Raw genomic sequence first — 16274 nt, forward strand, 5'->3', positions numbered from 1 at the left:
AAAACACCCCAGACATCGCATCCCAAAGTAGAAGGTAGAAGACTACTCTGGAAATTAAAATTAAAATAAAAATGAAGTACCGACAACAACAACACAACCACCACCAAAAAAAAAAAAAAAAAAAAAAAAAAAAAAAGAAAACAATCAAACACCTCCCCCCACCCAAACACACTGGTTCCTTGAAAAAAAATGGGATGGATCCTGGAAAATGTGAAGGCAATGACTCAAGATCTCATTTATTTACTACAATACACCACAATGGCGTATGGTTTAAGTGATTTCTATTACACACACACACACATATATATATAGATATATATAACTCAATTGACTCTCCTTTTGTAATTCCTCCAGGCTGAGATTGTGTCTCTGTGGTTTCAAAGTGGGTGAGTGGGTGTTATACCCTGTTCTTAAATGCTGATACCACTTCTTCTGCTTCACAGGATAAGATATAAGTGGTGGATTGTTTGTATTTGGCTTTTTTTTTTTTTTTTTTGGCAGCTTTTGTATGTGGGTCACACTTTTATGCCAGAAATCAGTTGATGGGAGTTTGTATCCAAAAGTGCTGAACTTGGCATGTTTCCTGCTTCAAGTTTTTCCCCCCTCCCCCCTTTTCTCTGGCAGAAAACTATCAGTTAAATTCTGGAAAGGATTAATGCAAATGCTGCTTTATTGGTACCTAACAGACAGATCTTTCCCTCTCTGCCTCGTTGCTGTAGAAATTGCTTCCTTACTCATATTTTAATATAATGTTTTCTCTCTGGCTGTTTTAGCGGTTTTTGTAGTTAATGGACTGCAATTTGAACATATCATGTGGAGGAAATGACATTGCTGCTGTGTATCGTCTGCTCGATAAATTGTCTGGAGGCTTGTGCTGGTCTCTTTCATGCTATATAGCAGGATGCAGTGTTAGGGTGGCATTTCTGCCTTGTTTTTTAAAGTTACTCTGGAGGGTTTCTTTTTGTTCTTCCCCCCACCCCCCTTCTCCACTGCCGTTTTGTTGTAGGACCTGTGTGTGTTTTAATTCATTCCTTTCTCTTGCGTGTCTGTTTGTATGTGTGTGTGCGTGTGTGTCTGTCTGCTTTCCCTCTTGTCCTCTCTTCCCCTGTGTGTCTGGGCCACATTTTAATGCACAATATCCCATCCATTAAGTTGTGGTTGAATGCGGAGTGTGTGAGGACTTGGCAGCTCTCAGGTTGAAGGGGGCGGGGAAGCCAGTTTCGACTCTGACACAAGATGCCGATGTGGCGTGATCTGAATTATTATTAGTTCTGCGAACATAGCCATCTTCTCCTCCCGCTGCTGGAAAGTGCTGCCATTGAACTTGTGACGGGACAGACAAGATTTCCAGCTTTTTTTTTTTTTTTTTTTTTTTTTTTTTTTTTTTTTTTCCCTCTGAAGTACAGTAGCTGGCAGGGAAAAGGCGCCAAAACACACAAGATTAACTAGTAACATTCTCTGAAGCGGTTTTGAGCTGCAACACTTAAAATTTTAACTTTGAATCACATGAAAAAGATCAAGCACTTCTATAAGTCTAATTTAGGCATGTAAATCCAGCTACTAGATGCTTCCCTCTACCCCTATTCCAGTATTCTCAAAATCTAGCAAGTGATATAAACTGCCAGAAAAGAAATGTGTTGTAATTTTAATTGTGGTGTTATCATTGCTATTTACGTCCAGAGCATTTGAAATCAGTACATGTAAAAATTTAAAGAATATACTATATTGGAAAAAGAGGGTTTCATGCCTTTGTAAAGCTGAGGATGTGACCTACAGTGAGGACAAAAATTGCACGGTTGTGTAACCCAAAATGCTGTGGTTTATAGCTTTGCACTTGAGGTTTGATGTTTTTATTTTCTGGTCTGGGAGTTGTGGAAAACTCAAGTGTTATAGCCCCCATCAAACCATATGTGGACAAAGGTCAAGGGCACACACCCGTCATACATATGTGTGTCTCTGTTTCAAATAAGTGCTGTATTTATTTCCTTTTGATTGTATATGTGCACACTTTTCATCTGATTGTACGTATAGATAACTTATGTATGGTATGTGTTTCTTCCGATCACTCAAAACCAAGTAAAAAAAGTTATTAATTATTATGATACATAATTTTATTGTTGTGATACCATACTGGCTTAGAAGTTGTACTGACTGCTGTTTACATTGTAAGTAAAAAATAACTAAAAATTCAGTCTCATATGAAGCATATCAAGGCCCCATAAACCAATATATGATCAGTTTTCTTATGTACCTATTTATGTGCTTTTCCTTCTGAATTTCTGTGCACATACATGTGTTTATGTATGTATATATATGTCTCCATGCACAGACAATATTCCTGCACATAAGAAAACTGTCCAAGACTCTGGTTATGCCAAAGACACAAAGCTTTATTTTGTAGGTTAGTATGTTTGTACGAGAAGACTTGCAAAGCACCGTGGCCACTCATTCAGATAGAATGACCATCAGGTAACCATACAATATAATAAAATATATCATGGTTTAGATTATTTGTTACTCATAAGTGATATAAACCACACTGTATTTGTGCTACTCAGTATTTACGTTTCTAGTCAAGTAATTTTTTATGGAATTGACATGTGTGTTAATAACATTTTCTAACAAAAGGTGAAAAAGAAGTTAATGGTATTATTAAACTAGATATAAAACTTATGTTTTGGATCTCAGAGACCTCGTACATAAGAGTTTTGCTTCTCAGATATTCCATACTTTAGATGAAAAGTCATATGCCAGAATCAGCTCCTTCTGATTTCTATGAAGAGACAACTGGAATTTTCATGAAAAGTAGATTTCTTAAAAGTTCAGTGTGTGCATGTTTCGATATTTGATCAAACTGCCCACATTTATTTTGGGGCAATCTTAGAATTCACACTTCAGCATTAGTGATTCCTTTCTTTCTGTTCCATTAATAATAATCTTGTGCTCCAAAACTTGAAAAACCTGAGCAGTTGTCCAGCCAAAAGACAGCAGCTGAAATTCCGATCTAGGTGGGATATAAGTGGTCTAAATGGCCTTTCCACTTTTAAATGTTATTATCTCTGAAATCTGAAGGCAATGCCACTTTGCAGCACCTAGTGAAATTTGTGAGCATGGCTTGTGAGGAAGAAAATGCATACTTTCAGTGTAAGTTTGGCATAACAGGGTCTGCACCGTTGGCAGGAAACTGCCCTGAGGAGCTAGTGGTGGAAGAGAGTGAGCCCATCTGCCCATGGTGTCAAAAACCCCTTTGTGTTTCTTTCCTGCAAGATGAGCATCTCAGATTGTGCAGTGTGGGCAGAGGATGTCCTCCCATCCTAGCTGCCCTGCCAGAGTTGAATGGGAGGCAGGGGGAGCATAGCAGCAGCTCCCCAGTCTCAGTATCAGAGTGCAGGCTCTGGATGAGGGTGGCTTGCTCGCAGCTTTGCTATCTGCTACTTACTAGTGTGAAAACTGCCTTTTCTTCCTGAAGGTACATTTCTGTCACATGAAGGTTTCTAGCAGCCCTGTGCTGGTGCCCAGGTGTGTGTGTGTGTCCAAGCAATGTTATCAGTTCTTATATTGCATCCCATCTGAGAGCAGGATCCCCTAGGCCAGCCTGGCCCCGTGAAGTTGATGGGTTAGGATTAGTGTTAGAGAGCAGCTCTCAGTGTCTCTCACCAGGAAGGTTGGATAGTGGCTTCTATTTTCTTAATTGCCCACATTGAAATGCTTGTTGAACTTCCAGATACAGCATGAGGTTGGAATAGCTCTGGCAAGCAAAGACAAAAATTATTGTCCTCCAGCCTGGAGCTTCAAGGATAGGGAACTTGCAGCATTAACTGAGATTTTAGTATATGGGGATGGAGAGAAGGGTCTTTGGGGTGGTTGTAGAATAAATGCAAGCCAGAATTTGAAAGCAATTGAATCACTTTCTCATGAGGTCTGCATGCCAAGGACCAGCCACTGTGCCTGGTGTTCTTGCTGCATTAATGCCATATTTCTCGAGGCTAACCCAGTTACCACATATCCTTTCTAACACATCTCTGCAGCAAAAGTGACAGAGACTTACATTTTGTTATGATTTAAATGTAGTTCTTTATCAATTCTGAAAAGAATGCTTAGCTTGCTTCTCTGTGAAGGAAATCGAGGGGCTGGGATGGGATGGAGGAGGATGGGGGACATAGGCATGTGTTTCTGAGGAGGGTTCTCCCAGGACAAAGCCTTTGTCCTATGGGCTCCCACTGGAATTAACCAGGAGCAACAGAGACAAAACATGTGTTTGGGTGACCAGTACAGCCTGCTTTCTGTCATGTTCTGGGAAATTTTGGATCAAATCCATGGGTAAACCCATGGTGACTTGCTTCCCATCCCTATAGATCATGCAGAAGACGAAATGCTGCTTGAGCCGTGCTGGCTGGGCAGTTCCATTTTCCCCGAAATGCTTTCATATGAGAGGCCTGTTCAATCCTGGCCAGTAGACTGGCTCTAGGGGTGGGGGCATCTGGCTTTGCCTGGTCTGCAGCAGTGCTGTTCTGAAGGATAGTGGTACATGCTGCAGGGCTGTTTGTCCCCATCTACCTCCTTGTGTACTCTGGGTAGAGACACAAACCCATCCTCAGATAGGTCTTGTGGGGATGCAAACACAATCTCACATTGACTCCACATTCCTTGCAGTAGCAAAGACCGAAGAAAGTGTCTGGGTTTTCTCTGCCCTTACCTTGCTGCAACTATTTTTTCCTGCTTGCCAGACTGCCAGGCAGTTCTTGCTTTTAGTGCACAGGACTCTAGTGCAACCACAGTCCCTTGGCTGGATCATGGGAGGGAGTGTGTCCCTCTGCAAGCCCTGCCTGGGGAAGGGGAGACTTCTCACATCTATGCAGCTCACAGGGGCAGGCTTGCTGATGTGGTGTTATGGATTTTGGTTAGACTGCCCTGATCTGTATGGAGGGATGAGTGTGATAAAGGGGACAGAGGAGAGTTATTGTTGTTTTAAATCAGGTCTGCAATAATGGCTTGTTGTGTAAGAGTTCAAGCACTCAAAGAGGTGTGTTCAAGGACATCAGTGCATTTGTGCCAAGAGGAATGTCTTTTATGGTAAATTAACTCCTGTTAAATAGAATACTTATTCGAAGGGAAACTCCATATTTTAAAGCTGGCATTATCCACTTTTTGTAGTGTCTGGGATAGAGAGGAAAATGACAGGATTTCAGGAGTATGTTATACCAGATATAAAAATAAGTTTTGGTAATTATGGTTAACCTCGAGTTGGTTAGTTCTTCTTTGATTAAATGTATGGCCTCAACCTGTTTTATCAATTTATATTTATCAGTATGCTCTGTAGAAGAAAAGATGCATGACGGTTGCTCGAACCCTGTAAATCTGAGAGAACTGGGCAAGAGTAGCCAGCCAGAAACCAGGCTGTGGGGTCCTGGTGTGGATTCTGCAAGGGAACAGCTCTTGCTGTTTCCTTCGACATTACCTGTCTTGTACGGGGTCTCTCCTTCCCCTCTCATCCTTCTGCTTCTTTTTGCTTGTAAATGTATGGGAATTGCAGCTGGTAGCCTTGGCAAGCTCCCCTCATTAAGAGCCCTCTTTGAAAATGGGCTGTGTTTGAGCATTTCCCTAATGAGGACAGGACGGGGTTAAAAAGTGACCATTTCATGGTTGACTTGAACCTGCTTACTTTCCTTGATGTGTCGTTGTGAAATGCTTGACGTGAATAAACTCTCACTTCGGGCAAGGAGGAAGCCAGCGGTCCCTCCGGGACGCCGCCGGGGGCTGCGCCAGGGCAGCTCGGCGGTGCTGGGGTGGGGGCCGCACACACCGGCGGCCCTGAGCTGGGCACGGCATCGTAGCCCGCCTCTCAGGAGCAGAAATAAGTTTCGCCCACTGTTTTCCCCCCTTTCCCAGCTCCCCTGCGTAAAGCTGCCCCGGGAGAATGAAATCAGCGCCCGGCACGCTGTTGCCGCCCGGGAACCGGGACCCTTTCGCCGCCCCGGGCGCAGCCTGCGAGACATCACTCCCCGGGGTGCGGACAGGCTTCCCCCGTCTGGGGGGGCGGAGGGGGCTGCCCTTCCCCGTGTTCCCCGCGGAGGGTGGGGGGAAGCGGGGGCGCCTGAGCCCCGCCTCATCTGGCAAAGTCTACCCCGAAAGAAGCAAAAGAAGCCTCCCGCAGATGGCAGCACCCCCCTAACCCCCTCCCCTTCGCCCCCGCAACTTTCTCCCACCAGAAGAGCGGGAAAATGAGGGAGGGATGTTTGCGAAACGTGCTCGTTCCTTCTGCAGCGTTCGGTGGTAATGAATGCAGAGGGAGGGCAGAGGAAGGGGATCTGGTGGAGAAGGAATGTGGTTGCAGGAGGAGGAGGAGGAGTGTAAGCGGAGATTGTGTAATTAAATAATTAAACAAAAAATACTTAAGTCTCATTTAGGGGGAGAGCTGGAATAGGGTCCACGGGGTGTAACCGGTGAATTTTTCAACTTCCAAGTTTTGCAGAGCCAGGGGCAGGATGGGGGGGGGGGGGGGTGACACTCACGGGCACGTTGAGAGTAAATCGGGTGGGAGCGCCGGGGGGAGATTTATAGTTTGAATTTTCAGGAGCTCATTCTTATTGCGGTGGCCATTTGGAAAGCAGTCTCTCAGCACAGCCCGCAGAGCGAGGACGGGCGGAGGCTGTCCGCAGGGCCGGCAGGCCGCACCGCCCGCTCTGCCCTCCCGAGCGCGCCCCCGCCTCGGCGCGCCCCCGCCGCACGGTCCCGACCTCCCGGCGAAGTTTCGCCTGCCTTCTCTGTCCGGGAGCCCCTTGCTCCGCTCCGGGCTGTAACCTTGAACTTTCGAAAGCGTGGTGACAGTGTAGTGTTATTACGGCAGCACCACCAACCTCTGAAAAAAGAAAAAATACACCCCTCTCCCTCCCCCCGAAAAAATAATAAAAGGAAAAAAAAAAAAAAAAAAAAAAGAGAAAAAGAAAAAGAAAAAAGGATTTTCAAAAAAGCCAAACAAAAAAAATCCTCCCGCCCACCCCCCCAACCCCCCCCCCCGAGTCCTTCCCCCCTCATCTGCAAAACAACCAGCAGCAGCAGCAGCAGCAAAAGCAAGACTCCTGCGCCGCCGACTACAAGAGGGTTAAAAGTGTAGATTGGATTTCACCCCGGGAAATCTAGCACACGGAGTGAACTTGAATCTTTGGCTATTTAAGGAGGACTGGAGTTTGTTGTGAAGTTGTGGTGATCCACAGCAGAGCCCCGTCCTGATTGATTTCATCTTCCTTGAGTCTCAGATGACTGTAAAATGAATAGATGAAATTATTCCTTTTTGAGGCTTTTCTTAGGGGCTCTCCGGGCAGCGTGTTCTCAAAGCGAAGTCATGATGTATTCTCCAATCTGTCTCACTCAGGTATAGACGCTTTTATTTAATTTATTTGTTAATTTATTTATTTTCACGTGTTTGTTGGGATTTTTTTTTTTAATTTTATATATGTGTGGGTTGGTAATGAGTCATTGCGAGTAGTTGTAACGGGTTAAAGCACAGTCGTAACTGCATGTCAGATCCAAACTCCTTTCTCAGGAGGGAATATTAGAGAATAAACTGTACCACGCCATTGTTTTGGGGAGATCCATTCAAAGTGTCACCCGCAGACAAATACAGTTAATTGTTGGTGCATAAGAAGTCAAAGGTTAACAAACTGGAAATGAGCATAATTATGCTAAAAACCCATGTTTGAGAAGTATTGATTTGATTGGAATCAAGCGATTTGCACTCTTTTGAGCTCGCTGTTTGCACACAGCCTAATGAAAGGGTTTGAAAGGAAAAGTGCTCTTTTTGACAAAACACGACCACTGGCCGGTGCGAAGTAATCCCGTCTTATGCTAAATTAATAATATGCAGGCTGCCAGCAATGAGGGAGATCTGAGCGGGGGTGACCAAGATGCGCAGCGTTTTCGGTTATACAAGGGCACGGCTTTTTTCCTCCCCGCAAAATCGTGGTGCTGGCGGAGGAGCGTGCCCTCTCCCCAGCACGGGGAGAGACCGACGCTTTTTCCCAGCCGCGCCGGGGCCGCGTTTCGATCCCGAGCGGCGGCTGTCAGCGGGACGGCGCGACGGGAGCGGCGGTCGGCGCCGCGCGGGGCGGTGCGGGCGCGGAGCGGAGCGGAGCGCAGGCCGGGGGGCAGCCCGAGAGGGGGTCCCCGCCGCGGCAAAACGCAGGTTTTGAGATCTGAGGGGTTTCGGACGCATGTTTGGGAAGTTCCCCGGGTTGCCCTGGAGCGTCCTCGCCCGGTGTACGGTATCGGCGAGCGAGCGCCGGAGCACTGCAGCCTGTTTCGGACCGTAAACCCCGTCTCTAAAGCCCGGGAATAGTTCTCAGCTTTCGTGAAAGTCTGTCTTAGGAGGATGTGATGTAAACTGATTAAGCGATAACTGCCTGCTTCCACATTGGTGCAACAAATAGCTAAAGAAGCAGAAAATGTGCGAAAGTCATGTCTGCTGCAAGGCTGCGGCAGAGAGGCCAACGATACACTTACAGTTGCACCAAATAAAAAAGTGTGATTTAAGTTATTCTGCAGTTACAAACCATTGCAATTCGAAAGGCCTAAAGTATTCATAAATTGTTATTGAAGATGGAAACAATGATAAGACTTGTTCAGTGATTGGACACAGTCCTGCAGTTTTTTGGCTGACACATTTTTTATTGTTTATATTTTGTTTGGCATCTAAATGTGATTGACTTAGATATGGATATTTTCAGTAAGTAAACGTGAGCTGCAGTTGAAGAAAGCTGAAAAAAAGTGCTATTGAGATATTTCTTCTTCAAAAGAAAAACACAGGAAGCATTTTGTGATATGCACATGGTTGCAGGTACACACACAGAAATAAATTACGTAGCGTGGAATCTGTGGTTAGAAAAATTAATTCTGTGTAGGTTGTCCAGCGTGCAAAATTATTGACATGCAATAAGACCTCTGCATTAGGATATAGACCTGAGAGTACAACTTAAGAAAGCAGTTTTTGCATTTGAGACACAGATTTTCACAATCACCTCTTTTACAGCGGCAATAAATTATCTTGTTTCCTGCTCTAATGACTTCTTTTTCCATTATATTTTCCTTTTGGACTCATTGATGCCATAGGTTTCCTCATTCTTTACAAATTTGTGCTAAAATACTGCGTTCAGGTGTATTAAAAAAATTCTACATTGTACTTCTACTGCCATTAATCCAAGAGAGCAGTTCCTGGGTTTTGTGCATTGATACTTTCTCCATAATATTTTACAATCATACTGTACCATGTGCCATGCAGAAACAGTTCCCATTTGGTGATACATACATGGATTATAATTGCACCAAATTGATTTTTGTTTGGAATCTTTTTCTACCTGCTTGGAATGATAAGAAAAGTTTATTAATAATTTTTTCTCTACATAAATTAAAAATTAAAATGACACCAGCAATGAAAACTTATACCTTGCATTCTTTATTTGTTTAAGGCAAAAGATTGATTCATCTCACTATGAGGAGCAACTGCATTAAAGTATTACTGCCATAATTGTTCCCTCTACTGTATTCTCTGTCTCTAGGACTCTTGTAATGCACACTGACTGTGGTAATATATATTCAGAAGAAAATATTTTGGTAAAAGTAAACACAGAACACCTGTTCGGACAGAGCTACTTATGAAAGCGGTAGTTCAGTTTGTGCTGAGGCAACACTGAAGCACGTTTTAGTAACAAGTCTAAAATCCAAAGTACGGCTTTAAAACAAACCTTGACAATTGGAGTGCTACCCATCGCACTTACAATCAAAGTTTGTTGGGTGAAAATAACTCCAAGGTAGAAGAAAACTTACCAAATGCAATTTAATTTTGGGGTTCCCTTCCTCTCTTTCCCATATACCTTTTTCTCCATGTTTTGTAATGAGTGGTAACTGCATTTATCTGTCTTGCTGAGGCATGAATAGGATGCAGTTACTGCATGCCTTTTAGTGCTTGCTCTCTTGCGATATTTTTGCCATGGGTTATTATGTTACAGCAGACCAAAATCTCAGAATATGTAGTATTTTCTTTTGCTCCTATATGTTGTTTCACTAGGTAAGAGAAAATCCTTGCGGGGAAATTGAGAAGTTGAAGTTTTCTGTGTAAAATTTCCATACTTCTGCCCACTGTATTTATTGCACAGTCCTCAGTCTGAACTTTCATGGACTGATAAAAAGTTTAAAAGTGAAAGATAGGAGAGGAGCCCTGCATATCCTCTTTACCTTTTCAATAAAAAAAACCTGGCCTATCTATTGTCATTTTATGACAAACTGCTATTTTTTCCTTTCTTTACAAGCTACATAGATATTATATAGTAACTTCCATTTTAAATTGCCAGTGCACAATTGTTCACCTAAGCTATTGGATGTAAAATTTTAAGACCTTAGCTTTATAAATCACTTAACAGCAAGAGCAACTGTGACACATGACCAAGTGCCACATAAAACCAAAAAAACTATTGCCTATCTGAATATTAAGGAGGAAAAATGAAATTCTGTAGATATATTTTTTAGGAGATTCAATGGAGAATATGTGTGATTAATTGCAAATGTCCATTTAGGATCATTTTAATGGGCACTTCCCCATGTCAAGTGGTATTTTCATTTGAAAATACTCCAAGTGCACAATGAATAGCTCAAAAATCTGATAAAATTGCTTTCAAACAGGATGTTCTTTGCTGTGTTTTCTCCTCCATACTTTTTACCCGTATTTATAGCTTTAGGGCTTAACAATACTGTGGAAAAAAAACACCTGAACACAGTTTTTAAAAGGTTGGAGTTTCTGGTGTGCATGTTTTCGGGATTTTTCCCCCTCATTTTGAGAAGGAAACTGCAGAAATAGTATTACTGGAATTTAAACAGTGAAATTCTCTATAAAATTTTCATGGATATAAAATGCTATGGGTTATTATTGTTAATACTATATGCATTACCTCAAGGCGTAGTCAATCTGAAATAATTTATGATGCTCTTCTTCAAAATTAAAACTAGATGTGCAGTATTCTACTAGTGTAGAATATGGCCATGTTTACTTTATTGCCATTTTAAGTTATAAATGCCAGAGGGTGTTTAGATATAGGGGAAATCATTGTGTTGAGGCAAAAATTAATTTCTCCCAAAGCTCTTCAGCCACCTGCCTTCACCCCACCTTTAGCCCCAGCTGTTAGAATTTTCAAAATCTGTAGTAAATCTGTTTTATTCAGCCTGAAATGAAATATGAGGATTTAACACTGTAGAGTCTTTATGCTTCCACTAATTAAAAAAATATTTTATTTGAATACTTAAATTAAGAGGACTTCTGTAGAAGAAAAAATAAACTTTCTTTAGTAGTTATAATTGAATGGGGAAAAAGTATGGCATCAGAAAGCATATGAAGATAGGAAAGTCTTATCATGGGCTGTGGTTGCTCAGAGCAGTGCTGCCTTCCCACACAAAGAACAGATTGTGGTTTAACTCTTTCCACGGCCTAGTTTTATGTGCCAGTATAGTATCAGAATTGTTCAAATCTGTGCTGGAAACTACTAATCAGTTTAATTGTTGCCTTTGTAGGTCTTTGTCAAGCGTCATACTGTAACAAAATTGTTTATGTCCTGATGTATCTTCCTATATTGCCTCTCTGTTCTTTTTTTTTCATTTTTCCCCCCTTTGCTTAATTTTTTTCCTATGAAGTCAACATGATCATAGGTAAACTGCTTGTAACTTTTCTGTTGTTTTCTGTTTGATTTAAGGATGGTTAGGGAAGAAAGGTAACTAGATCTAGTGGGTTTTGCAACGTTCAGGAAATTTTAAAGTTGGTTTGAAATTCAAAGATTTAAATATGGAATTCTTTGCCTGAAGCTTCACAGTCTGCACTCTGTAATTGAGACCATTAGTTATACTTTCATCATTTTTACCTAATGGAGTTAATCAGCCTATTGATTAAACATAATTCATTCCTTGTCTAGCAGCATAACTAAAATAGTAGTTTGCTAATTGTATTCTTGAATATAATCACATAAAAAAGGTTCAGTTTTAGTTTGATTGCACTGTGCCACTAAGTATGATGAGCAAGCTGCGTGGTATTTAAAACCAAATATCCCTGCACACAGGAAGAAAGATACTTCCCGTAAGGTCTCCCTTTCAACCCAAAATGCAGTAATGTTTGATAAGCAGATTGCAGTGTTTTAAACAGCAGACTTGTTAATGGAAAATAAGTTTTTGGGGAAAGTCTATTTAGATATTAACATGGTTATGTAGGATGGTACTTTAAGCAGACAAACCAAATTAATTTAAATGCTATAGGATGCGCTTTTAGACAACAACTAAGCATTACCTCCTTAATGCAATCCATATTGCTGCTAGGCAGAAGATAAGAACTTGCAGGTGAAGCCAGACAACAGAAAGGGATATTTTGAAACTGTAAATAAATTGCATGGATTTCACAAAAGCAGCATTGGACCAGCGGTGGACTCATAATGTCTTTTTGCCACAGCATGCAGAAACACAAAGAATGCAAAGTTTGTGCCAAGTTGCCATTTTTCATTGTACACCTCAGATTGATTTTTAAGGGGTTTAGAATACTCATGTGATCAGTTAACAAATTAACTGACTCTATGGGGCTTCAAAATCCACAGTGGAACTGTTGGAAGGACATAAACATAATTTTTTTTCTCACCTTCATAAAGTCTTAATTTTACAGAGTTTGGGGGTGGTGGGAGGGAAGTAAGAAGAGCTGAAAGTGTAGAAGCTTCTGTTCAGGATTTGTATATGACATGTTGTGTCTTTTGCCTGCTTTCCCTCACTGTATACTGGTTTCTCTAGTTACCACTGCTGGAATGGTGCTGTTTCAGTGCCGGAATGTTGGACGTTTGATAAGAAAATGGATCAAGTTTAATGGCGCATGCTCTTTGTGCCACCAGCAGTCTCTTGCTGAGAGCATGCTCCAAAAGCGGGAACTGTGTGGCATTACACTGAGCATGTATATGCTTTGTGTTTCTGTGCCACAGAGAAGAGAAATGAACTGTGTCATTTGCCTCTGCCTTCTGAACATTTCTGCTCAGATTTTTTAAAACAGTGTAGTATCCTCTTTGTGCAATGGTACTTTTCTTGATGCTAGCTGTTCACTCAAATATTTAAATGTTAGGAACAAAACATCTCAGTAGCATCTCTTAAATTATGTTGTCTCTGCAGTGTTGTGGGATGGAATGAGGGGAGGAGTACAAAATAAATTTTTCACATGGTTCTTTCAAAAATGAAATGTGGGAAAAAAACGTGATTCTCTAATGCACTTTTTGTTTGTTGCCTGACAACAGAAATAATTTCATAAAGGTGTTATGCAGAAAATTGCGTAAATTTTAAGTGTTTACTCTCTTTGTCTCGTATTTCACTTAAAGATTTATAGAAACAATTCTTGATACTGCTATGGTTATGAGAACTTGCTGACTTTGAGTTTTCTTCTTTTTTTTTCCTTCACTTCTTTCCACAGGATGAATTTCACCCGTTCATTGAGGCACTTCTTCCACATGTCCGTGCAATTGCCTATACTTGGTTCAATCTTCAGGCTCGAAAACGCAAGTACTTTAAAAAACATGAGAAACGAATGTCAAAGGATGAGGAAAGAGCAGTCAAGGATGAGCTACTTAGTGAAAAGCCTGAAATAAAGCAGAAGTGGGCATCCAGGCTCCTGGCCAAGCTGCGCAAAGATATTCGCCAAGAGTTCCGGGAGGATTTTGTGCTCACAGTTACTGGGAAGAAGCACCCATGCTGTGTATTGTCCAATCCTGACCAGAAGGGCAAGATTAGGAGAATCGATTGCCTGCGACAGGCTGACAAAGTCTGGCGTCTGGATCTAGTCATGGTGATCCTGTTCAAAGGCATCCCCTTGGAAAGTACGGATGGAGAACGTCTCATGAAATCCCCACACTGCACAAATCCAGCACTTTGCGTCCAGCCACATCACATAACAGTATCAGTCAAGGAGCTTGATTTGTTTTTGGCATACTACGTGCAGGAGCAAGGTAGGAAGCAGATTGTCATGTTTCTATGTTAGTATGTCATATTCTGACTCCAAGTAGCCCTGTTTCCCCTGTGGGCTGGCTTCCAGTGAAACATTGTTCTGTGGTCTATGGATGTAGAGTGGCTACATATACATTTGTAAATCAGCATGTAAACATATATGCTTACACACACACATATTCCTGCAGACCTGTGTGACACGCATATTTGACACGTGTGCCTCTTTCAAAAGAGAGACACACATACCAAGGCAGTACTTTCATTCCACTGAAATTGCCTTTTATTTTTTGTGAAAAGAGGCACTTCATAGTCGTGACTTCATAAAACATTCTTGTTTTCAAGTCGTGTTTTTAAAGAAAAAGAAAACCAAAAACCCCCTACCCCAGTACTAATAAGAATAGATGCAGGTATATGCAATTGTACAATCACAATAAATGCTACAAATATTTATAATTGTCTTTGTAGATATAAATAATCAAGAAGTAATCCTTAAGCTGATGACTCTGCTATCACATTGAAGAGCAATTGTAGACTTTCTCATACCTATAAAACAATGCTTGAAAATGCTTTATCACAGCTATATTTCTTGTAAGTGCCAAATAGAATCAGAATTGCAGGATACAATATGTAATGTTTTATTCATATTTTGCATCAATAGCTCATCTTCTCTATCTGATCTTTAAAGCAAAGTTCCAGCTTGTAATATTTTGAGAAATTTTTATGAAGAGTATATTTTCATAACCATACTCATGTACCTTTAATTGGAAGGTAATTGAAATGTGGAAAATTGCAGCAGCTCTATGGAAAAGCTTCTTAAACTTAATATTACAGAATGCAAATAAAAACAGGGCTTCTGATAAACATGTGTCAGGGGGAAAATCTCCTGGCTATATTTCATATACTGGGTATTCAATAAAAATACCCATAAGCAGATTCCCTAAAATTGTAATTTGCTGTAAGTAGATAAAGGGTTGTTTCTTTTTTTTTGTTTTTTTGGGTTTTTTTTGTTTTTTTGGTTTTTTTTTTGCATTGTTTTGTTTTGTTTTGTTTTCTCCATTTCTGATACTAAGCCTTCTAAAATACCTTTTCTTATGAGGGTAGTTTTGGTTCTTTCTGGTGACAATGCCATCTTCTAAGTGACTTTGTAATGCTGGCTGATCAGCAGCAATAATGCATTTCGTTTTTAGCCACAGATCTCAGATAACTAGGGAAAGTTTGACCATCTGCAGATGGTGGGCTATTTCACAACTTGGCCTGGTAGTAGGTAGAAATGGCCTACAGAAGGGCAGATGGCAGGCTGTTATCTGATGCTCGGTAAATAACTATGGGATTTAACTGGAAAAAAATTGAATTGATTTTGTTAGTAATAAAAAAATAAAATTGCATGTCTTCATTTGGTGTATACTCATTCTTTAAGAGGAGAGATACACAGTAAAATATTTCTGTTTTAAGTGAATTCTCCTTTAGCATTTACTTATGCAAGTGAACCTATGTTTTAGTGAACCTATATATCAGGTTCTTTTTTGTTGAATATTTCTTACCTAAAAAGATTGGCTTTTTCTTCCCCCAAACTAGTATTTTTTGTGATTTTTTTGTCTCTCCAGAGCAGTAGACACATTGAGATATTTTACAGCGACTTTAAGTAGCTGCGGAGTCTGGTAAATCCCAAATAATATAGGAAGAAAGATTTCTTTGATAGCATGAAACAAAGTAGCTTAATTACAATTAATTTGTAGCTTTAAACTTCTTTTGTGGAAAAAAAAAAATGCATATAGCTAAGTCATAGCTTACTGAGTAATTCTACGGATTTACCTGTCTCTAAAAGTCAAAACTACAAAGGGAGGCAAAACAGTTTAAGTAGCTCTTGGGCCTAAGAAACTGGGGTCAGAGTACTCTTAACATACTGTTGACTTATAAGTTGTTGAAAGGCAGTAACTTGAAGTAGGAGAAGGAATTGCAGCGCATAGCTAATTTTATGATTTAAATGTATTGAGAGTATAAGTTTATTTAAAGCACTTTTGTCTAATTGTAAATGAGGAAGTTAAGCATACTCCTATATTATAACTTTAAAGTTACACAATGCTACTTCGAGAATATATGAAAGATGATGCTGGCTAATTTCTATATACCAAGTTACTCTTAGAAGACCCTTTTGTTTATTGCTAACTCCACATATTTTGTATCTCTTTCACAGCTTTACTGTAAATCTTCCATTAACATCTGTTGGCTCTTTTCTTGAAGAAGTCATATTAAGTTGTCTATGTTGGTTTTTTTCC

The 16274-nt window shown here is 40.8% G+C and overlaps 1 protein-coding gene across 8 annotated transcripts in view; it reads left to right on the forward strand.

Annotated features, from left to right (window-relative positions):
* The first annotated feature begins 7028 nt into the window (after positions 1–7028).
* Positions 7029–16274, forward strand: part of NFIB (nuclear factor I B) — a 155625-nt gene continuing 146379 nt past the window's right edge. For all 8 annotated transcript variants that reach the window (XM_079330460.1, XM_079330462.1, XM_079330461.1 and 5 more), the window contains exons 1-2: positions 7029–7372; positions 13469–14000. In XM_079330460.1, coding sequence (XP_079186586.1) covers positions 7343–7372; positions 13469–14000 — 562 coding nt within the window. In that variant the 5' untranslated portion in view covers positions 7029–7342. The remainder of the gene's footprint in view (positions 7373–13468; positions 14001–16274) is intronic.

Source organism: Erithacus rubecula, assembly GCF_903797595.1.
Source record: "Erithacus rubecula genome assembly, chromosome: Z".
Lineage (NCBI taxonomy): Eukaryota > Metazoa > Chordata > Aves > Passeriformes > Muscicapidae > Erithacus > Erithacus rubecula.